Below are 23957 nucleotides of genomic sequence, written 5' to 3'. Positions count from 1 at the left end.
ATACTATAAATTCAGATAAACTCATCGGTTTATTTTCACTGCATCTTTGGTCACGGGATGCAATGTAAAGTCTCCACATATAACAATAGTATAAAAAAAAGATAACTGCACTGCACACAAGGAACTACGAACAACACCAAATCGTGACTTATCAACTAACTCCGCCTTCAACCTTTTCAGGACAACAACACTCATTCCCATACTCCCATGTCCATTTTTGCAACTTCGATGCCCGTGTTGTCCATTGTTCATCCGTGAGTCACTCACTATTTATTATGTGCTGTGTTCTCTCTTTCTCTCTCTTTCTATGTTTGTCCCTAGTTGCTGGTTAAGACAAACATGTTTTTGTAGTACTAGTGTTCATTATTCATTCCAACCTTTCTCTCTCTCTCTCTCTTCCGCTTGAACTCCGGATAGTGTTTATGAATTGAGATAACTTTCACTGTTTCCAAATCCAAGCCTTACCTTTCACGAGATGAGTTTCAGCATGACTTTGTTGCACTGCACTCCAACCTGCTTTGTTTTGTAGTGCCTATATATATATTCTCACTCACACGTCTATGCTGTCTTAACTATTTCCCTTCTTTGTCTTCCTCTGCCTCTCTCTTTCTCTTTCTCTCTCTATTTATGTTCCCCCACTCTCTTACTTACTGAATTTATAGTCTTCACTCTTCAGTTTCTCTTCATTTAAGAAATCCAATGTAACTCCCCTCTTTATTTGTTTTCTTAATTCAATTTGTTCAACTTATTAATTGTTAACTTCTGGGCTATTTCCAAGTCCTACTATTGGTTTTAGACTTTTTAGCATGAATTGAGGTTCTCTGCTGGTAATTTTTTTATTCTTTTTGCTTGGTTTAATGTTCTTTAATTTTGTTGGTTTGACTTTGAATTTCTCAGGAGGAGGATGGAGGCTTTTGTATTTGTGTTTGTGGCCATTCTGTTGTGTGGTTGTGTTGCTGCTAAAGAGTGCACAAACATTCCAACACAATCTCATACATTCAGGTATGAGCTGTTGATGTCCAAGAATGCAACATGGAAGGCAGAGGTGATGGATCACTACCATTTGACACCAACGGATGAAACGGTTTGGGCGGATTTGCTGCCTCGGAAGTTCTTGTCGGAACAGAACCAACATGACTGGGGGGTGATGTATAGGAAGATTAAGAACATGGGTGTGTTCAAGTCTGGTGAAGGATTTCTCAAAGAAGTGCCTCTTCAGGATGTGAGGTTGCATAAGGATTCAATCCATGCTAGAGCACAGCAAACAAATTTGGAGTATCTGTTGATGTTGGATGTGGACAGCTTGATTTGGAGCTTCAGGAAGACAGCTGGTCTATCCACACCTGGGACTCCTTATGGAGGGTGGGAAGGTCCAGAAGTTGAACTCAGGGGTCATTTTGTTGGTTAGTTTATTTTTATTAATCATCTTACCTTTTTTTTTCTTTGCCATATCTAAATTGTGTCCCTAGTTAATGGTATTTGTTTATACTCACCTCTAAGTTGCTAATGAATTCTTATAAGGAGGAGGATCCAGATTCTCTATATTCTCTTTTCTATGCATTCAAACATTCAACAACTCAAAACCATTGGATAAGGATCTGATGACTCATGTTTTATCTTGGTAAATCAGACTTAAAACACAAATTCAATATTTGAGCCATCTGATTTTCATCCAACAGTTAAGAATGCACTGACTGTGTGAAGTGCGTGAAAAAACTGACTACTGAATCAAATTCCTAAAGAGGAAGGGCCTAAAATGCAATTAAAGAGTAATAAGTAATAACTTTGTAATTGGTTGTTTTCATTCAAACATTCAAAAGGGTATAATTCTAGTCTCTTTTTCTTGTAAAGCCTTTTCCACTTTTTTGCTTGTTATTTTTTTTATCACCATGACATTGGTGCAGAGTATCCACCAGTTTTACTGACAACTAATCTCTGTCGGGGAACCTGAATAGTTACCTTTAGTGGGTTTTTGCTTGCTATTTTAATACTCAGAGCTGAGAGAAGATTGAACTATTTGTTTGAATAAAAATTGCAATAGTATGCAGACAATATTTCATAGTTAATGTTTTGCTATCTTCAAATAGCAACACACATTTTATTGTAAAGGTTGCCTTTCTATATGTAATGTTTACTCTAAAGGTTGTATTTTCAAATACTGATTGTATTTACTTTGTTTGAGGTTTGTTTCTAACTTTAGAAATACCCATCAACACTGATATGTTGACACACAAATGCAATGTTTGGTGGTCTTGTATCTTACCAAGCACACTACCCCTGCCTGCAAATTTGAGCCCTTGCAATTCACTTTTCAAAGTTAATTTATGATTTTTTGTTTTTGACACCGTGAAGGGCATTACTTGAGTGCATCAGCTCTAATGTGGGCCAGCACACAGAATGATACCCTGAAGCAGAAAATGTCATCTCTTGTTGCTGGTCTGTCTGCCTGTCAGGAGAAAATTGGAACCGGGTATCTATCTGCATTTCCGTCTGAGTTTTTTGATCGATTTGAAACTGTCCAACCTGTTTGGGCCCCCTATTATACCATTCACAAGGTACAATCAAAAAGTGGATTTTGATTACGCAAGTGCTTTCGACCTTATGTTGTGGAATTTCAACTATTCAGCTTTGACAGATCTTGGCTGGCCTCTTGGATCAACATACTTTTGCTGGAAACCCTCAAGCTCTAAAAATGGTAACATGGATGGTTGATTACTTCTACAACAGAGTGCAGAATGTAATAACAAAGTACACTGTAAATAGGCATTATGAATCACTGAATGAGGAAACTGGAGGGATGAATGATGTCCTTTACAGATTATACAGCATAACGGTAAGTTAACTAGTTTGTGTAATTTCTTTTACTCTTATTGCTTTGTTTGCTTGTATGATGTTCTTGAATTGTAGACTTGTTTATTTAAGCATAATGGTTAACATAAATGGATTATAGTCCATAGTTTAGATATTTTACAAGAATTGGCTTACCTGTAATAGTTTTCATTATTATAGCACACTTCACTTTGGAATCAAAGTTGTTATGTTTTTCTATGCAGGGAGATTCTAAGCACCTAGTGTTGGCTCACCTTTTTGACAAGCCATGCTTTTTAGGGTTGCTTGCAATGCAGGTAATGATAACAGTATTCTATATGACATAATTGTGATTTAGTCCTCAAGTCCGCATAGTACTATACAGTCATGACCTCTGTAAAAGTGCATACAGTATATACCTCGAAAGTTTCCATGTAAAGTTTAATTCTTTTCCTTCTTTCAATTTTAATTTTTTTGAGGGCAAGCCCTAGTGAAACAGTAAGGTTGCTGCTTTGTAAATCCTCAAGTTTTTTTTATGAAAAACATATCATGTAATGAGGAAAATATATCAATTTTCCTCTTTTTATGCACTAAAAAACGAGTTTATTCTTCTCGAATGTTATTTATAATGTTGTGCTGACCTCCAAATGAAACAATCAGATATTTGAATGTTGAACTTAGGGTCTTTTATTCTATTGTAGAAATCTTATCTAATTTTAAGTCAAGGTCCAAGAGTTAATTTTAAAATTCTCTTTTCTCATGTAGGCTAATGACATAGCTAATTTTCATGCCAATACACATATCCCAGTTGTTGTTGGATCTCAAATGCGGTATGAAATCACAGGCGATCCACTGTATAAGGTAAGTTGCTTCCCTCACATTGTACATTACTGATGTATGTTTCATTAAGTTTGAATGGAATTGTATTTATTTTCTATTTATTGGACTAATATGCAGTATATCCGTCATTCAAGCTTCAAATTACATGTCTACTCATAATATTTGTTTTGTATATTTGTATTGGAAGTAATCATTAAGCCCAGCACAACTTAATATTTGTCATGCCTTTCAAATTTCTGAGATTTGTTCGTGTTTATTGGTGTTTTAGCAAATTGGGACATTCTTTATGGACCTCGTAAACTCTTCTCACAGCTATGCAACTGGAGGGACATCAGTCAGCGAGTTCTGGTATTAAGATTTTGCATTTTTAGTTTTAGTTTTTTCATTTGCATTTGAAATTATCTGTTGAATAATTGTTTGCTACAAGGGACATCAAATAGAAATGTTCTGTTCCTTTATTAGTTGATAACCAATTCTAAATTTCTTTCTTAACTCTTTTTCTTCAATTTTTGCATAGGAGTGATCCAAAGAGAATAGCAGACAACTTAAGAACGACAGAGAATGAAGAATCATGCACAACTTATAATATGTTGAAGGTACAACCAGTTATTCGTCATTTTATTAGCTCGTCATGTAATGCTTAGGAAGTTAAAAATGTGTATATGAAGTTTTTTCATAAATATTTTAACTGTCAGAAGAGAGAAAACTGATTATCACACAGTAATTCATCGCTGCATGTTCTTCATTTACATCTGTATGTGTTTGTGATTGTTTCCATTATCTTAGCACACAAAAATAAAATGATTTCAGGTTTCGCGCCACCTGTTTAGATGGACCAAAGAAGTCTCTTATGCAGACTATTACGAGCGCGCCTTAACCAATGGTGTGCTCAGCATTCAAAGAGGAACAGATCCTGGAGTGATGATTTATATGCTTCCACTAGGCTTTGCGGTTTCAAAGGCTAGAACTGGACATAGTTGGGGAACACAATTTGACTCTTTCTGGTGTTGCTATGGAACAGGTATACAATTGTTTTGTTATATACTTCCGAAACTGCATTCTTTTTCAACTACACCATACTTTTATCAATCATTTAGTCTCAATTTCTTTTTCTGTTTATTAGGAATTGAATCATTCTCAAAGCTGGGGGATTCTATCTATTTTGAGGAGGAAGGAAAAGATCCCACACTTTACATCATTCAGTACATACCAAGCTCATTTAATTGGAAATCAGGCAAAATTTTGCTCAATCAGACAGTTGTTCCAGTTGCTTCATCGGATCCTTACCTACGTGTGACATTTACGTTTTCTCCTGTTGAGGTAACTGTGACATTGTTATGGGCAATGGCATCTCATTTAGCTAAATATTCATCTTAGATACCTTTTAGAGTAAGCATCCTCATAATCTGGGCAAGAGTTGGTCTGTTTTTGTTCTAAACCCTTCTGCACTAATGGCTTGGATTTGTTTTTAACTTTGAATTGCGACAAATCAGCTAAAGGATAATGGATAGGGTACAATATTTTCTAATGAAGTGTGATGAATCTGCGTGACTTACAATGCCAAATTTTAAACCTTATTTGAGTAGAAACCAACAGGATATGAAATGTAAGATCCTCTGCATTTTTCTTCTACATCCTAAGTTTTCAAATCTTTACTTCTGCAGAATACTTTGTCTACATTGAACTTTCGACTACCAAGTTGGACTCTTCTGGATGGCGCCAAGGGGATATTAAATGGTCAAACTTTATCCCTGCCAAATCCAGGTGTCAATCTAACTTTACTTCATTTTTTATCATCCAAAAGGTCTGCCATTTATCTGGTTAGCCACCAAAAAATAAAGACACTCTTTTCAGCAAATAATATATATTTGTTTATTTTTTAACAAAAAACATTAACACTTTCAACATTGAAGTAATGCTTTATTTTGTGACCTCTAGGAAAGTATTTGTCAGTCACAAGGCAATGGAGTGGTAGTGACAAGCTGACCCTTCAGCTGCCCCTTACCGTAAGGACAGAGGCCATAAAAGGTAGCTTCACAAGATAATCCACAAGTATTGATTACTATTTACTAGTATTCTTCTGTCAGAGCATTTATTTCTAACAAAAAAATTGTTTGTTACTGATAGTTTTTTTTAACTAAATTCAGATGACAGGCCTGAATATGCATCTGTTCAAGCAATTCTTTATGGTCCTTATCTTCTTGCTGGTCATACAACCGGTGGTGATTGGGACCTTAAAGCTGGGGCTAACAATGCAGACTGGATTACTCCTATTCCTGCCAGTTACAATAGTCAACTAGTTTCTTTTTTCCGAGACTTTGAAGGATCAACTTTTGTCTTGACAAATTCAAACAAATCAGTTTCAATGCAAAAATTGCCTGAATATGGCACTGATTTGACTCTTCAGGCAACCTTTAGGATTGTCCTAAAAGATTCTTCCTCAAAATTTTCAACATTAGCAGATGCTAATGATAGATCAGTGATGTTAGAACCATTTGATTTTCCTGGAATGAATGTGATTCACCAAGGAGCAGGCAAACCTCTTCTCATTGCAGATTCTTCTCATGGCGGGCCATCTTCTGTTTTCCTTTTGGTACCAGGATTGGATGGACGAAATGAAACTGTATCTTTAGAATCCCAGAGCAACAAAGGCTGTTATGTGTACAGTGGTATGAGCCCTAGTTCAGGAGTCAAGCTCAGTTGCAAATCTGATTCTGATGCTACTTTTAACAAAGCAACAAGCTTTGTTGCTCTGCAAGGATTGAGCCAATACAATCCTATCAGTTTTGTGGCTAAAGGCACGAACAGGAATTTTCTTTTGCAGCCATTACTCTCATTCAGAGATGAGCATTACACAGTTTATTTCAATATTCAAGATTGATACATTTTTTTCCTTTTAAAATAAACAGTACAATATAATATGCTTCGTCTTATACTCTTATAAAGGTTCAAGTAATAGATATTCAAATGTAGAAAGAATAGTTGATGAATATCTTTCAAGTCTTCGGTGTTGTGTCATTAAATGATACTCAGTGATAACCAGAATTGAAAATTGGAAGTCAGCTGCAGTAAGGTGACCTTTCTATTCATTTATAGAAAAGAAAAGAACCGAGTGGGGAGAGAATTGATGATACAAGTCACTACTCAGTGTAGCTGTTTTCGTTAATTATATCAACATTTAGTAGCCATATTGATATGTAATAATAGTATGGCATGATCTGTGTTTTCTTTTTAAAACGAATATGAATGAGTTCTACTTCACACTTCCATTGATGGATCACTTCATTGAGATGGAAATCAAATAACAAAAATGGGGCAACTGGAGGAGCACAATCCTCCAAATGCCTCAAATTAATGTCCTGCCAAAAAAAAAAAAGGAGGGGAGAAAAATAACTTTACAATTATGTCAAACACAAAGTGCCATATCTTACAATATATATTGGAACCAACATATAGCAATTGGCTATTATCCCAAACATCCATAAACGCGCAAGCATTTGACTAAGCCTTACTCTGGTGTATATATATAGGCCAACTTCTAGAGAAGAATGCTGACACAAATTATGAGTGCAATCTGAAATTTGTACTCTCACATTATGATGCAATTACACTTTGATTCAAGCTTATTTGGAAGGGGCTTCATGTTGTCTACTTTGTTAGGAAGTCCAACATTGGGTGTCAAACTGATCAATATTTTCATCATTCTCAGCCTTGCTTCCTTCTGGGGTTTCATGCACCCTTGCCAGCAGTTCGGCTGCTGAGAGTCCTTGGTATCGGAATTGGTTTTCGCCAATATAGTCACCGTTGGCTCAGAACCTTCCAATGGTTCTGAGTGTTCATTTTCCATTGCTGTCGTTGTAGCCTGATGTGCAAGATCATGGATGATAGAGCTGCAAAAAAGTATAGTATCTGTTACCTCTTCAAGGGTCAGGCTTCTAGTATTCCCTCCATCTTCAAGAATTTGGAACAGAATGTTCCTGAAAGTCATCAATGGGGCTCTTTGATACCAGTGATGGATCAACATCCACCACACCAGCATCCTTCTGACAACAGTTTTCCCCTTCTATTTCTGATTCTTCAATTGTACAAGTGTTGATAGTTACCAAAGCATCAAAGTATGACTCTGGATCCTTAAATGATGTTTCAGTATTTGAGAAACTGCTTACATTATTTGGGTGGTCTTCAATACTATCAGTTTGAAATACAACTCTCATGATTTGGAAATGATGACACTGAATTGTTGTCGTGCTTAACACAAGTAGCCTGGCTTACTAATTCTGAGCTACAAGCATCAGTTGCTTTACCACAATCAGGGTATTCAAGATTATCTTCCTTGACAACAATCGAACCCATAGAGAAAGAATCAATCTCATCTGTCACTGCATTTTCTGAAGCTTGCATTTCTTCTGGGTCTTGGGGTATCTCCTCCAGGTTGCTGCATTCTGTAATCTGTATTGACAGAAGTTTCTTGGGTAGCAAAACCTAATCCGTGGTAAGAATGGTTTAGATTATAAGTATCATGTAAAATGATCCATTGAAGTTAATATAGTACTCAAACTTCATTTTTAGTCTTGTAAAATTTTTTGTTAGGTTCGATTTTATCAAAACTAGGTGTCTGATGTCTCAACTAAAAATTAGACATGTGTTTCTCTGACTTCTTTTTTTTCTCTTTCACCCCTCACCCCCCACCACTAGCGAGTTCTGCGGCCCCTTAACCACATAATGCATCAAGAATTCTAGACAAATAACATATGTTCCTGCTAGCAAGAAGTTCACACTCCACATATTGGAAAAACCGCATCGCCACCTCAAGCCTCACCCTTCCGGATTCCTCTCACCTCTCTACAAAACTAATAAAATAAAAGCTGGCAATTTGAGCTCAAAACACGACAAAAGGGGTTCCTTAAAAATTAAATCTTTCGGTTTCCACTTCCTCTTGTAAGTGCAGAAAAGAAAAAGGGGACAGTAGGTGGGGTGTGGGGGGTTTGGATCAGTTCGGTCTTATCATAGTTGGTTTTTTTACGAGTGTTTTCTGTTTAACTCTTTTTTTCCATGGTTTTTGCACTGCTTTTGCATTTTGGGTAGGAGGTGGTTTTTTTTTTCCTCCTTCAATTTGTTGTCATTTTTAACCACCAAAACAAATTGTGTTTTGATTTTTTTATGATTTGTGATGATTTTTAATCTTAAGAACTATATTTTAAAATTTAAACACAACTCTGGTCCAAAAAATCATATATTTTAATTTTGTAAGAATAAAAAATAAGACAAATTTTTTGTAAGAATTAAAAATGAATTTTAAATATTTTTACAGGAAAAAACATATTTTACCCTATTTGGATATATTTTATTTTATTAATATATTTTGGGGTATTTATATTTTTTGGATAAATATTTATTTTTATTCTTAAATTTGTTAAATGTTGAGAATTAGATCCTAAAAAATAATAAAAAATTTAATTTTATCTCCAAATATATAAAAAGTGTGAATTCATCTTATCTTAAGTTTTCTCCATTACCTGAAACAATCGTATTCATCGTCAGAAACTTCTTTTTTTAAATCAGCCCAAATATATTAAATAAAATGGGGATAAGAAATAGCCACTTGGATTATAGAATACAAGAAAATATATTAGTCCAATAAACACAAACCAATTATTAATGGTTACATTATATTTGAATCCTCACCCCAAATACCATCTAAACATGGTTAATTAACACATTTACCACCTCACCAACCAATTAGTTCTCTAAATTTTTTAGTTATTTTAGTCTTTAAATTTAACACATATTGTCATTTTAGTCCTTGTGAATACCTTTAATTTTTCAATTAAATTTCATGTTACATGAAATTATTAGTATAAATATTATCAGATTTTCTCACTTTTATTCTTTATCCAATTCTACCATTTAAATTATATTATAAATATGAAATTAATTTTTAAGTTATTATATTACAATAATAATTGTTAAATCCAAAACATTACAAACAACATTCTATAAGCTTTTAAACCAGATTTTTTACCCAAATCAAATTATTATCTTATATGTTATTTAATTATGTATATAATGTTAGATTAATTAATAATTAATTAATAATTAATTAATTTTATGGAATAATGTTAATGAAAAAGAGACCGTTAAAATAATTATCATCCCTCTAAACAAATGTCATTTATTTTCACTATACTAATAATTTATATATAGTATCAAACTTAATTAAAAATTTAAAGATATTTTTAGGAAACAAAATGACAATATATAATTAAGTTTATGAACGAAAATATCAATAAGTAATTAAGTTCACATACTAAAATAAAAAATAGCTAAATTTAGAAACTAAATCAAAAAATTAACTTTTTGACATGTGTATAGTCAAGTAGATAACAAGTGACAATTGTCCGTTTTAAAAGCATCATGTAAGCATAAAGTTAATGGAAAAAAAAAAACTAATTATAAGATTAGTTTACCAGACTTTTACGGAACAAAATTTTCATTTATCATCTTTTAGAGACTTAACTTTCAACACCTAATAAATTCAACGACCAAATTTGATATTTATCCTTTTCTTTTGTTTAGTAGAAGGATATTTATATTATTTTTAATGTAAAATCTGTTTTCAATAAAAGAAACTAATTATCTTAAGATTATTTTATAAAAAACTTATTTGAATAAAAACTGATTTTGGTTATGCATGTAATCAACAAAGTTTAATGACATACATTAATGTATAAAGCAGTTTTATATAATGACAGTCCATCATTATTTGACTTATAGGGTGATTATCATAAAAGTTTAACAAGCTTTTAAAAGTTTTCTTAAATTTTAAGTTAAAGTTTTCTATTTATGTTTTTTAAAAGTTTAAAAATTAAATACAATTAATTAATATTGAGGAGATGAAAATCTTGCACTTAATATAAGATATAAAGTTTATAGTATAATCAAGTAATTATTTTTAAATGATTTCCAATAGTAGTCCTTATATTTTAATATTTTGATTTTGATTTTGATTTTGATTTATTAGCTTATAGTTATACTTTTCCATCTTTCTTTCCTACCACTATTCATGCCGAGAGCAAAAATAGCAGATGAATATCATGGCTGCACTCCAATCTCTTTTGTTTTCCAGAGTCTATATATATCCCCTCACTTGACTTTGTTGTGTTAACAATTCCCCTCGTTTCGCAAGTCCAAGGTAACTTCCTTTCTTTTTTTTCGATTGAATTTGTTCAACATGTTAATTATAAAGTTCTGGAGTCGGGTTCCAATTCTAGTTTGTTGTAGACTATTAGCTCTTGAACTGAGGTTGTCTGTTAGTTAATGTTTGACTCTGATGCTTTCTTGTACCTGCACTGCCTTGGTTTAAGGTTCTTTAATGTTGTTGGTTTGATGATCCTGAATTTCTCAGGAGAATGGAAGCTTTTGTGTTTGTGTTTGTGGTCCTTGTGTTGTGTGGTTGTGCTGCTGGTAAGGAGTGCACAAACATTCCTACACAATCACACACGCTAAGGTACCAGCTATTGACATCCAAGAATGGAAGATTGGAGGAAAAGGCCATGTCTCACTTTCATTTGACGCCTACAGATGAATCTGAATGGGCAGATTTGCTGCCGAGGAAATTATTGACAGAACAACATCAACACGATTGGGCGGTTATGTATAAGAATATTAAGAACATGGGTGTGTTCAAGTCACCTGAAGGCTTTCTCAAAGAAGTTCCTCTTCAGGATGTGAGGTTGCATGAGGATTCCATCCATGGTATAGCACAACAGACAAATTTGGAGTATCTTTTGATGTTGGATGTGGACAGCTTGATTTGGAGCTTTAGGAAGACGGCTGGTCTATCCACACCTGGGACTCCTTATGGAGGGTGGGAAGCTCCAGACGTTGAGCTCCGGGGTCATTTTGTTGGTTAGTTTATTTCATTAATCATCTTAGCTCTTATGTTGTTTTTGGCTTGATTGCACTTTTGGTTTACTTATTATCAATCTATCGATATTTCACGAATTTGATCCCACTATTTTAATTGTGCAATTTTGGTCACCTTCCTAATGTGACACTCTGTCACATCAACATTTCCGCTAAATATTAGATGTCAAGTTAACCGATAGACCAAAATTGCTAGAAAACTTTTACACTGCACAAGTATCTTTTCCTTGTAATGGTTTTTCCATTTTTTTATACTTGTAGCTAAGAGAAGATTGAACTATTTGTTTGAATAAAAATTGTAGTGATATTTAGACAATATTTCGTAGTTGATGTTTTGCTATCTGGGCAACAAATGTTTTCAACATTTGTAAAGCTTGTCTTTCTATATGTAATGTTTTTTCTAAAGGATCCCTTGGACTCCATGTATTTACTTGGTTTGAGGATTGTTCATAACTTCTGAAATATCCCTCACACACTAATGATATGTTGACACCCTAATGCACGTTTGGTTCTCCCTGAGTTTTTGGTGATCTTGCATCTAACAAGCACACTACCCCTTCCTGCAACTTTTAGCCTCTGCAATTCACTTTTCAATGTTAATTTATGATTGTTTGTTTTTGACGCTGTGAAGGGCATTACTTGAGTGCATCAGCTCTAATGTGGGCCATCACACAGAATGATACCCTGAAACAGAAAATGTCATACCTCGTTGCTGGTCTGTCTGACTGTCAGAAGAAAATTGGAACTGGATATCTATCTGCCTTTCCATCTGAGTTGTTTGATCGATTTGAAGCTATTCAAGAAGTTTGGGCTCCATACTATACCATTCACAAGGTACAATCAAAAGTGGATTTTGATAATACAAGTGCTTTTGACCTTAATATTGTGGGATTTCAACTAATTAGTTATGACAGATCTTGGCCGGCCTCTTGGACCAACATACTTTTGCTGGAAACCCTCAAGCTCTAAAAATGGTAACATGGATGGTTGATTACTTCTACAACAGAGTCCAGACTGTAATAACAAAGTACACTTTAAATAGGCACTATGAATCACTGAATGAGGAAACTGGAGGAATGAATGACGTCCTTTATAAGTTATACATCATAACGGTAAGTAAACTGGTTTGTGTAATTTCTTTAACTCTATTGTTGCTCTGTTTGTTTGCATTATGTTCTTCAATTGTGGACTTTTGATTTAAGCTTAAGCTTTAACAGAAATGGATTACAATCCATAGTTGAGATATTATTTTATAAGCATTGGCTTACCTGTTATAGTTTTCATGATTATATCACAAAGGTACCCGTTAAATTCAATTTTGAAGTAAAGTTGTCTTGTTATTCTATGCAGGGAGATTCTAAGCATCTATTGTTGGCTCACCTTTTTGATAAGCCATGCTTTTTAGGGTTGCTTGCAGTGCAGGTAATGATAACTGTAATCTATATGACAAGATTGCTGTTTAGTCCTTATAGTATTATATAGTTGTGTCTGTAAGTTTCTAGACTAGAGGTTGCAGTTGTCTTTCAAATTATTTTTAACATTGTACTGTAGTTATAACTAATGTTAGTTTTCAGATCTGTAAGTACATTTGTAAAAGTGCATACAATATATAACAGAAAGTTTCCATGTAAAATTTAAATGTTGCCTTCTTTCAATTTTAATTTAGTGAAATGCTAAAGGTGTTGCCTTATGACTTGGAGGTCACGAGTTCAAATCCTATAAACAGCCTCTCAACTTGTGGGATTAAGTTAAGCCTGCCTAATATGTCTTATCCAAAAAAAAAAAACTGCCTAATCTATCTTCCCTAGACTCCCAGTAGGTGAGACTCGTCTATTGAGTCCCCTTTCTATTTCAAGTTTAATTTTTATAAGTAGCAGATCATGTAAATAGGAAAATATAGACAATAAATTTTCCTCTTTTCATGCACCAAGAAAAATAGTTTAGTCTGCTTGAATGTTATTAATGTTGTGCTGACCTCCAAATAAAACAATTAGATATTTAAATGTTGAACTTATGCCTTTTTAATCTAGTCAAAAAATTGTATCTAATTTTAAGTCAAGGCCAAAGAGTTAATATTAAAATTCTCTTTTCTCATGTAGGCTAATGACATAGCTGATTTTCATGCTAATACACATATCCCAGTTGTTGTTGGATCTCAAATGCGGTATGAAATCACAGGCGATCCACTTTATCAGGTGATTTGCTTCACTCACATTATATATTACTGATATATATTTCATTGAGTTTAAATGGAGTTTTATTTATTTGTTATTTATTGGCATAATAATATTATTTATTTAGTTTTGAATTTGTCATATGTAACTTAAGTTTACATATGTTTTGAACAATCTAGTATATTACTTATTTAGTTTTTGAATTTGTCTTATGTGATTTAAGTTTATGTATGTTTTCAACAATATAAGTAGTCAGTGGCATGCAGAATCAACCTATTCACTAGGTAATATAACTTGAAGACAATAGTCATTCAAACAACTCTATCTATATGTATGATTGTATGGGCATTCAGTCTTTCATAGTTTGGAGAGTATATTTACACTATGAATGATAGAAACAAAATACATAAATTGGTATTGTCCTCCATATCACATTTTTAATTTAGTAACTATATGGTTCATAAAAATTTTAATTTCTATTTGCAATGTTTTTGTCCTAATTGCTTTTACTTACGGTTTACATTTTAAATTTTTTCCTGTATTGCTGTATTGCATACTTTCGTATATGTGCAGTATATCTCTCATTCAAACTTCAAATTATGTGTCTATTCATAGCATTTGTTTGTTTGTTCCCCTTTATTGTGTATTTTTGGTATCATTGTATAGCCCAGTACAACATAACATTTGTCATGCCTTTCAACTTTCTGACATTTTTTCTTGTTTATTGGTGTTTTAGCAAATTGGGACATTCTTTATGGACCTCGTAAACTCTTCTCACAGTTATGCAACTGGAGGGACATCAGTCAGCGAGTTCTGGTATTAAGATGTCACATATTTAGTTTAAGTTTTTTCATATGCATTTGAAATCATCCATGGAATAATTGTTTGCTACAAGGGCATCAAGTAGAAATGTTCTGTTCTTGTATTAGTTGATAACCAATATAGTCTAGCTTAACTCCTTTTCTTCAATTTTTGCATAGGAGTGATCCAAAGAGAATGGCAGATACCTTAAAAACGACAGAGAATGAAGAATCATGCACAACTTATAATATGTTGAAGGTACAGCCAATCATTCATAATTTTATTAGTTCATCATGAATAATGCTTAAAAATGTGTATAAGAAATTTTTTCATAGTTATTTGAACTGTCAAAAGAGAGAACTTTTTTTCACATGGTAACTCATCACTACATGTTCACAATTTATGTTTGTATGCGTTTGTGAGTATTTCCATTGTCTTAGCACACAAAAATAAAATGATTTCAGGTTTCGCGCCACCTGTTTAAATGGACCAAAGAAGTCTCTTATGCAGACTATTACGAACGTGCCTTGACCAATGGTGTGCTCAGCATTCAAAGAGGAACCGATCCTGGAGTGATGATTTATATGCTTCCACTAGGTCTTGGGGTTTCCAAGGCTAAAACTTACCATAGTTGGGGAACACCATTTGACTCTTTCTGGTGCTGCTATGGAACGGGTGTGCATTTATTTTGTTTAGATACTTTCCAAACTGCAACAAACTGCACAATTTTCTTGGTCAACTCAACTATACTCTTATCGGTCATTTATTCTAAAAAAAATATTTGGTTTATAGGAATTGAATCGTTCTCAAAGCTGGGAGATTCTATCTATTTTGAAGAGGAAGGCAAAGATCCTACACTTTACATCATTCAGTACATATCAAGCTCGTTTAATTGGAAATCTGGCAAAGTTTTGCTCAATCAGACAGTTGATCCAGTTGCTTCATGGGATCCTTACCTACGAGTGGCATTTACGTTTTCTCCATTTGAGGTACCTGTGACATTGTTTTATTGTGGGATTTGGCATTGCATTTAGCAAAATATTCATCTTATATAACTTTTAGAGTAAGCATTCTCATAATCTGGGCAAGATTTAGTCTGTTTTTTGTTCTAAACCCTTCTGCGCTGATGATTATTTTTCAAAATATTAGGTCCTTTTCATAATTCTTTTAGTTTGTTGTTGAAATTAGTTTGGATTAATATATATCATGGTCATCTGAGATGTGAAAAAGAAACTGTAGTTTCTAGGAATAGTCTAGTAATAGTACTTTCACTCCTCACCTCCCTTATTTTGGTGATGAAAAGTTTGCTGCTATAACTAACATAGTGCTTCAATTGATGCTTGCTTTTGTTTGAATTTTAGTCGATATCACCATTTTGACCTCCTCCCTTTTATAAATTTGAATATTGCACAATGTATAGAGGTTTAGAACTACTTCATCAAGGTGGTTTTATTAGTTGAAGATGAGTTCATTATACGATAACTGATCTAGTCAAGCCTGTATGCTCACCAGCCTTCTGAATCTGATTTAGATGGTAAAGAGGGTAAGAATGTTGGTTGAACAAATAGGGGAAGAAGGTACAGACTGCCTGCAAAGGCACTCAAACGTCGATATGTGAACCAGCAGGTTAACATTATATGGAAAGAGAGTCTATTTGGTGGTGTGGTGGGTGTCTTATTCCTATATATAGGGCTTGGATGCAGGTGAGTTACAGTCCCGACATCCAAGCACAGCCATGATGTAATTCTAGCATTGAGTGAGTCCAGTGACCATTGAGTGTTCTGGCACCCCTCACATGGGAGGTGTGAACCAGAGGTTTAGATTCTCTGCTTTTAGGCAATAGAATGATGTTGGCTTCTAGTGGTGTATTGGACTTCAGATTGGAGCACCCAGCCTCAAACAGAAGTGGGTGGCTAAGACCATTCTAAGCTTGTCACATTGGGCCTATTTGCAGCAAAGCAGGAACAATAACAAAATTGAATATCTAAATTATGACAATTTAGTGACTTAGATTTATTTTAAATTTTTCAATTGCTAAGGATAGTGTACAATATCTTCTAATGAAACACAATGGATTAGTGCGACTTACAATGCCATTTTTTAAACTTCATTTGAGAAGAAACCAACAGGATATGAAATGAAAGATCCTTCACATTTTTCTCCTCCAATCTAAGTTTCTAAATCTTTACTTCTGCAGAATACTTTGACTACAAACTCTACATTGAACTTTCGACTCCCAACTTGGACTCATCTGGATGGTGCCAAGGGGATATTAAATGCTGAAACTTTATCTCTACCAAGTCCAGGTGTGAATCTCTCTTTACTTCCTTTTTTATTATAAAAAAGCAGAGATTCCACCATATATCTGATTTTACACCATACACACCAGTTGCTAGAATGCTTAATCACCAACATATAAGTTCTTTAGCAGCAAATACACACTAGTAAACTATATATATTGTGTATTTCTTAACAGAAAATGACAATCGGAACATTGAAATAATGTTTTATATTTTGGCCTGTAGGAAATTATTTATCAATCACAAGACAATGGAGTGGTAGTGACAAGCTGACCCTTCAGCTGCCCCTTACCGTAAGGACAGAGGCCATAAAAGGTAGCTACACAAAATAACCCAAGCTTGTTGATTACTATTATTTTTTTGTCAGCATATATTTATGTTCAAGCAATAAAGTATTGATAGTGGTTTTGAATGATATCCAGATGACAGGCCAGAATATGCCTCTGTTCAAGCAATTCTTTATGGTCCTTATCTTCTTGCGGGTCATACAACTGGTGTTGATTGGGATCTTAAAGCTGGGGCTAACAATTCAGACTGGATTACTCCTATTCCTGCCAGTTACAATAGTCAACTAGTTTCTTTTTCTCAAGACTTTGAAAATTCAACTTTTATTTTGGCAAATTCAAATCAATCACTTGCAATGCAAAAATTGCCTCTATCTGGCACTGATTTGGCTCTTCAGGCAACCTTTAGGCTTGTTGTCCTAAATGAATCTTCCTCAAAGTTTTCAACATTGGCAGATGCTAATGGTAAATCAGTGATGTTAGAACCATTTGATTTTCCTGGAATGAATGTGGTTAACCAAGGAGCAGACAAACCTCTTCTCATCATAGATTCATCCCATGGCGGGACATCTTCTGTTTTTCTTGTAGTTCCGGGACTGGATGGACGAAATGAAACCATATCTTTAGAATCCCAGAGCTACAATGGCTGTTATGTGTATAGTGGTATGAGCTCTATTGCAGGAGTGAAGCTCAGTTGCAAATCTGGTTCTGATGCTAGTTTTAACCAAGCAACAAGCTTTGTTGCTCAAAAAGGATTGAGCCAATACAATCCTATCAGTTTTGTGGCTAAAGGGGCAAACAGGAATTTTCTTTTGGAGCCACTATTCTCATTCAGAGATGAGCATTATACTGTTTATTTCAACATTCAAGGTTGATACAAGTTTTTCTTTTCCCTTTGAAATAAACAGTACAATAAGTTTTGTATATAAAGGTTCAAGCTTATTCAATTACAGAAAGATAATTGATGAATATCTTCCTGTGTTATTAAATGATGAGACAACACATTCTCTAATACACTCTTTTGATAAATGAATTATAGTCAGTGGTAATCAAAATTAGTCAATTGGAAGTTAGCTGCAGTAACTTGACGGAGAGGGAAGTGGTTATGATGTATCACACTACTCAACGTAGTTGTTTTCGTTAATTATACCAAATTTTAGTAACCATAATATTAATATGGTGTGAGCTCTGTTGATTACACGCGAGTCATTAAAATAAGTAGCATAAACAAAGTTATTTATAATCAAATTTAAGTTTTTTCATTAAAAAAAATAAATTAGGGGCAATTAATTAATGGAACCTCGACAAGTGTATGGGTTGTTACGGTTAAGCCTAAATATTATACTCAAAGTCAAACATGATTCAGAATAATTCTAATAAATGAAATAAAACATAAATTTAATTACTCATTTGATTTCTCTAGTTATATAAAAAAAAAAAAAGCATTACTTTTAGTCTCTAATTTAAAACATTTCATTTTGTTCTAGTTGCATTATATTACTTTTTTATCTTCATTGTCAAAAGCTACTTAATGCCACTTGAAATAAATATAGATTACATGAGTCATGTCATGTTCAAATGGCCTTAATGGATATTTGATAACGAGAACTAAAAAGATAAAAAAAATATTATAAATATAAAAACTATAGTCAGATATTTTAAACTACAAGGATTAAAAAGTAAAACTTTTTAAAATTATAGGGATTAAAGTAAAAGGTAATTATTTTATCCTCTAATAACATTAAAAAAAAATACACGTACACTTATTTCTCAATTCTTATAAAGAGGAAGAGGAAGTCACAATCTTACTTGCCAGGTCTACCATCTACGGTTTCTTTCTGTCACTGTTTCCTGATGCTACTCTGAGCAATAGCATGAATGGCCATACTATAAATTTAAAATAAATAAAAAATCAGTTTAGTTTTAGGCTGACCGTTCCTGCATTTTGGTCACGGGATGATGCAGTGTAAAATACAAAAACTCCACTAACACACGGAACAACACAACAGTACATTCAACAATTTGAGGACATTCATTCCCATACAGATAACCAGTTTTGCAACTTCCATGCACGTGTTTTCGTTTTTATTCACTTTTCATCCCCGAGTCATTGTTAATGCGTTGCCATTGGTGCCTTCTCTTTCTTTGTCCCTCATTGCAAGCTAAGACAACATGTTCTTTTAGTGGCAACTGGAAATATTGTGTCCAAATACAAACCTTACATTTCACAGGAGTTCAAGTCTGACTTTGTTGGATGCAGCTGCACTGCACTGCACCCCATCCTGCTTTCTTTTTTATATATATGTTCCCCCTCACATGTTTATGTTGTCTCAGCTAGTCCCCTTCGAGTTCTCAGTTTCTCTTCATATGTCTAGGAAGTGAAATCCGCAATCATTTTGCTGGTTAGTTTATTTCATTGATTAAGTGTTGCTGTTTGAGGCGGAGCTGGAAAAATAACAAAATTCAATATCTTTTTTTTTGTTTCCCACATTTTTAGAGACACGATCAGACATTAAATGTTGACACCTCTTCCAACGGGAATTCAAACCTTGATTGGTCAAGTTGTCAGAGACTTGGATATCAAAACTAGCTTAGTGACTTGGATTTATTTTACTTTTTTAATTGCTAAACGAATCAGCTAAAGGATAATTGACAAGGTACCATATAGGGAGCTGGAACAATAACAAAATTGAATATCTAAACTAGCTTATGACAATTTAGTGTCTTGGATTTTTTTAAAAAATTTAATTGCTAAACAGATCAGCTAAAGGGTGATGGGCAAGGACAGCAAGGTACAATAATTTCTAAGGTACTGTGATGAATTTGTGATTTACAATGCCATTTTTAACACCTTATTTGAGAAGAAACCAACTGGATATGAAATGTAAGATCCTTTGCTTTTTTTCTTCTACAATCTAAGTTTCGAAATCTTACTTCTGCAGTGTACTTTATCTCTGACAACTCTAAATGTGAATCTCTCTTTACATGCATAAACTAGTTGCTATAATGCTAGATCACCAAAAAATAAATAAGATTTTTTGCAGCAAATATTTGTGTTTTCTTTTTTTGTGAGAAAAAAGATTAACACTTGAAACATTGAAGTAATATTTTATTTTGTGGACCTCTAGGAAATATTTTTATCTATCACACGACAATGGAGTACTAGTGACAAGCTGACCCTTCAGCTGCCAATTAATGTAAGAACATTGGCCATGAAAGGTAGCTTCACAAGATAATCCATATATTGAGTACACGAGTATTCTTCTGCTAAAGCATATATTTCTAGCAAAAGAAATTTGGTTATATGTTTTTTACTAAATCCAGATGACAGGCCTGAATATGCATCTATTCAAGCAATTCTTTATGGTCCTTATCTTCTTGTTGGCCATACCATTGGTGGTGATTGAGACCTCAAAGCTCGGGCTAAACATGCAGATTGGATTACCAGTTACGATAGTCAACAAGTTTTTGTTTTCCAACAGTTTGAAAAATCAACTTTTGTTTTGGCAAATTTAAACCAAATCACTAGCAATGCTAAAATTTCCTAAATCTGGCACCGATTTGGCTCTTCAGGCAACCTTTAGGCTTGTGAGCTTGTCCTAAAAGAATCTTCCTCAAAATTTTCAACATTGGCAGAAGCTAATGCTAGATCAGTGATGTTAGAACCATTTGATCTGGAATGGATGTGATTCACCAAGAAGCAGACAGACCTCTTCTCATTGTAGATTCTTCCCATGGTGGGCCGTCTGTTTTTCTTGTGGAACCATATCTTTAGAATCTCAAAGCAAAAACAGCTGTTATGTGTATGGTGGCATGAGCTTTAATGCAGGAGTCCAGCTCAGTTGCAAATCTGATTCTAGTTTACTAGCTTATACATTTAACTTAAATAAACCCTTCCGAAAAATTTTGGACGAACCCTCATCTTAAATTTCTAGAGCCTTCATTCAAATTCTAAGAAATTTTAATACCAGATCTTCCTACTTTCTAGTGAAGGACTCAGAGCAATTAGCCAGAAGATTTTCATTTTATGCAACTGCAGTATCAACATCCGTTTCCATTTCATAATGCAAGACAAGTTCAGAGTCACTTTCCTCCTCACAAATCTCATCATCATCAGCTTCTGGCACATAGCCAGCCCACTTCATCTGTTCTGTGAGAAATTTCAGAACAAAATGGATGTCCTTCTTACGAGGGTGCCTTTTATCTTTCACCATGAAAACATGCACATGACTCTGAATTTTCATCCAGCTGCAACCAGGTTGCTTAATTACTCCCCTTTGCCTCATCTGTTTCCGGACTCTCACCACATCTTTCCATCTACCAAGCTCAGCATACATATTTGAAAGAAGAACATAAAGTCCAGAGTTCAAGGGATCAATCTCCGTGAGCTTTTCTGCCACATACTTCCCTAATTCAATGTTTCCATGAACCTTACAAGCAGCAAGTAAAGATCCCCAGACAACAGTATCCGGCTGCATTGGCATTGTTTGTATCAAATCGTTTGCTTCATCAAGGCAACTGGCCCGACCCAGTAAATCAGCCATGCATGTAAAATGGTCCTTCATTGGTGCTAAACCAAGCTTGGTCCTCATTGAGTGGAAGTAATGACGTCCTTTTTCAACAAGCCCCGCATGACTACATGCAGATAGAACTCCTATCATAGTAACATGATCTGGCTTTTCTCCTGATACCAGTATTTTCCTGAAAATTTCAAGGGCATCTGTGCCATAACCATTCTGTGCATACCCCACTATCATGGCATTCCATGAGACAACATCCCTTTCTACCATGTGCTCAAAAACCAGGCATCCTTCTTCAACCATTCCACATTTCATGTACATGTCAATGAGAGAATTCCCCACAAAAATATCAGATTCTTCTCCAGACTGGAACCAAAATCCATGCTTCAAAATGTGAGTGTGAGCCTGTCTACCTAGCTTCAGATCGGTGAGATTTGCACATGCATTAAGTAGATTCCCAAAGGTGTAATGGGTTGGCCAGATAGATTCCCTCTTTAGGAGGAGGAAAAGTCTAACTGCCTCTTCATTCTCTCCATTCTGTGTGTAACCTGCAATAAGCACATTCCAGCACACCACATTCTTCTCCATCATGTTTGAAAACATCAACCTCGCTGCTTTCACACTGGCTGCCCTGGCATATCCACAAATCACAGAGGTTCAGACACCACATTCCTGAGTGGCATCCTATCAAAAACCAATCGAGCTTCATTAAGTCTTCTGCATTTTGCACTCATATCAACCAATGCATTGCCTAACACAAGGTCATTCCGGAACTTATCCCATTTCATAACACAGGCACGAATTTGCAAACCTTCCCTAATTGCTGACAGGCTCGCACAAGCACTGACCACACTGGCCAGAGTAATCTCATCAGGCTCATCCACATTATCCATCATCATAACAAAAACCTCCAGAGTTTTCCCCGCAGGACCATTTTGCTCATAGCACGTAATCAAACTGTTCCAAGAAACTATATTCCTCACAACCATGCTATCAAAAGCCCTTTGAGCACAAGCTACCACCCCACACTTGGAGTACATATCAACAAGAGCAGAACCCATGCCTTATCTAACAAGTAACGAACTTCGATATCAAAGCATGGATTTGAACCCCCGTATTCAAATCTGACAACCCTGCACAAGCACTAAGAGCACTCCCAAACGAATACTATGCATGTCAACAAAGAACTTCAAAGCCTCCTCAAAGCGATCATGTTGCGCAAAACCCGACACCATGGCATTCCACGAGCATTGGTCGGGATCAGGCATTGACTTAAAAACGTTGAAAGCCTCGTCATGCTTACCAAGCTTTGTCAAAACGCTTAAAATCGCGTTGTAACTGAAAGTGTTCCTCTGCGGCATACGATCAAACACCTTGCGTGCGTCCTCAAAATAACCGCATTTCCTATAAGCATCAACGAGCCTGTTCTGAATAAAGATTTCATATGAAAACTGTGTCTTACTGATTCGAGCATGAATGCGACGCGCATCAATTTCAGACTTTGACCTAACGCAAGAGTCCAATAACTTGGCGAAGGGTGAAGAATCGAGGAAACAAAGGTCACCCACCACTTTTTGAACGAACCCATTTCTACCCATTCCATAACCTTACACTAACGCATGTAGATTGGATGAGGCTTGTAATGTTTTTTTGAACAATGTTTCTTGGACTGCTTCGATCACGGGTTTTTTTTGGGAGAAATGGGCTTTAATTGGTGGTTAAAATTTATGAAATCGCGAAATCCATTAAATTAAAAGCAATTTTGATATCTATTTAGATGTTACAATGGTTTTTTAAAATATTCGTACATATTTACCCTAAGAACAATGGTTTTTTTCTTCTTTATGGACCCTAAGAACAATGGTTAAGAAAATAATAAACCAAATAAAGTTATTAGAAAGCACACTAAATATGTATTATAATATTAGATGTTACACTTGTCAATAAATTTTTAACTATTGTTCTAATGATAATAGTTAACAAAATTGAATTAAGAGTGTGACTATAATTTAGTAAAAGCTTTTCAAGTGTAGTATAATATAGATATAGCTGGGAATAAATAAAGAGTTCAAAGCTTTTAAGTGTGTACAAGGATCTAAGTAGAAAATTGAATGACCATAAGATTGGTTGCACTACATATAACTTTAAGTGCATGCAAGTTCCTTTCAAAAAAAGTGTATACAAGTTAAATGTCAAGGCAATGTAATTTATCTTAAAATTTTGCTTGCACTTTATATAACTTGATTAACAAAATTAAAAGAGTACCTCATAATCTATAAGTAACTTTTCAATCAACGATGGATA

General features: G+C 34.5%; 2 protein-coding genes and 1 pseudogene across 4 annotated transcripts; 2 read left to right on the top strand and 1 right to left on the bottom strand.

The window, feature by feature from the left end:
* On the top strand, positions 1–6907 carry LOC100781521 (uncharacterized). Of its 3 annotated transcripts, none has more exons than XM_006590897.4 (13): positions 1–254; positions 898–1403; positions 2353–2555; positions 2636–2833; positions 3054–3125; positions 3574–3669; positions 3917–3996; positions 4166–4244; positions 4459–4669; positions 4772–4968; positions 5313–5412; positions 5587–5676; positions 5796–6907. In XM_006590897.4, exons 1-13 carry the CDS (start codon positions 208–210, stop codon positions 6527–6529), a joined length of 2613 nt encoding a protein of 870 aa, XP_006590960.1. In that variant the 5' UTR covers positions 1–207; the 3' UTR covers positions 6530–6907. The 3 variants fall into 3 exon arrangements, with proteins under 3 accessions (XP_006590960.1, XP_006590961.1, XP_006590962.1); XM_006590898.4 differs by lacking the exon at positions 1–254 and adding an exon at positions 322–701; XM_006590899.4 differs by lacking the exon at positions 1–254 and adding an exon at positions 724–827.
* Positions 6908–10653: 3746 nt separating this feature from the next.
* Positions 10654–18102, top strand: LOC100791803 (uncharacterized). The gene is made up of 13 exons (XM_014764023.2): positions 10654–10840; positions 11054–11556; positions 12206–12408; positions 12489–12686; positions 12925–12996; positions 13674–13769; positions 14485–14564; positions 14729–14807; positions 15014–15224; positions 15342–15538; positions 16747–16855; positions 17075–17164; positions 17272–18102. The coding sequence occupies exons 2-13, from the start codon at positions 11058–11060 to the stop codon at positions 18006–18008; spliced, it is 2571 nt and encodes an 856-aa protein (XP_014619509.1). The 5' UTR covers positions 10654–10840; positions 11054–11057; the 3' UTR covers positions 18009–18102.
* A 2449-nt stretch (positions 18103–20551) lies between these two features.
* On the bottom strand, positions 20552–23401 carry LOC100780981 (pentatricopeptide repeat-containing protein At2g13600-like; annotated as a pseudogene).
* Positions 23402–23957: the final 556 nt, after the last annotated feature.

The sequence above is a fragment of the Glycine max genome, chromosome 11, assembly GCF_000004515.6.
Source record: "Glycine max cultivar Williams 82 chromosome 11, Glycine_max_v4.0, whole genome shotgun sequence".
Classification (NCBI taxonomy): Eukaryota; Viridiplantae; Streptophyta; class Magnoliopsida; order Fabales; family Fabaceae; genus Glycine; species Glycine max.
The sequence above is the reverse complement of the archived record's forward strand: the minus strand, read 5'-3'. Positions and strand labels throughout refer to the sequence as shown.

Excerpts from the sequence above, each read along its gene's own strand:
- LOC100781521 (XM_006590897.4), top strand. The coding sequence starts at position 208 with ATGTCCATTTTTGCAACTTCGATGCCCGTGTTGTCCATTGTTCATCC. Across the intron at positions 3,126-3,573 it reads TAGGGTTGCTTGCAATGCAG|GCTAATGACATAGCTAATTT; the intron begins GTAATGATAACA and ends TTTCTCATGTAG. Across the intron at positions 3,670-3,916 it reads CAGGCGATCCACTGTATAAG|CAAATTGGGACATTCTTTAT; the intron begins GTAAGTTGCTTC and ends TTGGTGTTTTAG.
- LOC100791803 (XM_014764023.2), top strand. The coding sequence starts at position 11,058 with ATGGAAGCTTTTGTGTTTGTGTTTGTGGTCCTTGTGTTGTGTGGTTGT. Across the intron at positions 12,687-12,924 it reads ATAAGTTATACATCATAACG|GGAGATTCTAAGCATCTATT; the intron begins GTAAGTAAACTG and ends TATTCTATGCAG. Across the intron at positions 14,565-14,728 it reads ACATCAGTCAGCGAGTTCTG|GAGTGATCCAAAGAGAATGG; the intron begins GTATTAAGATGT and ends ATTTTTGCATAG.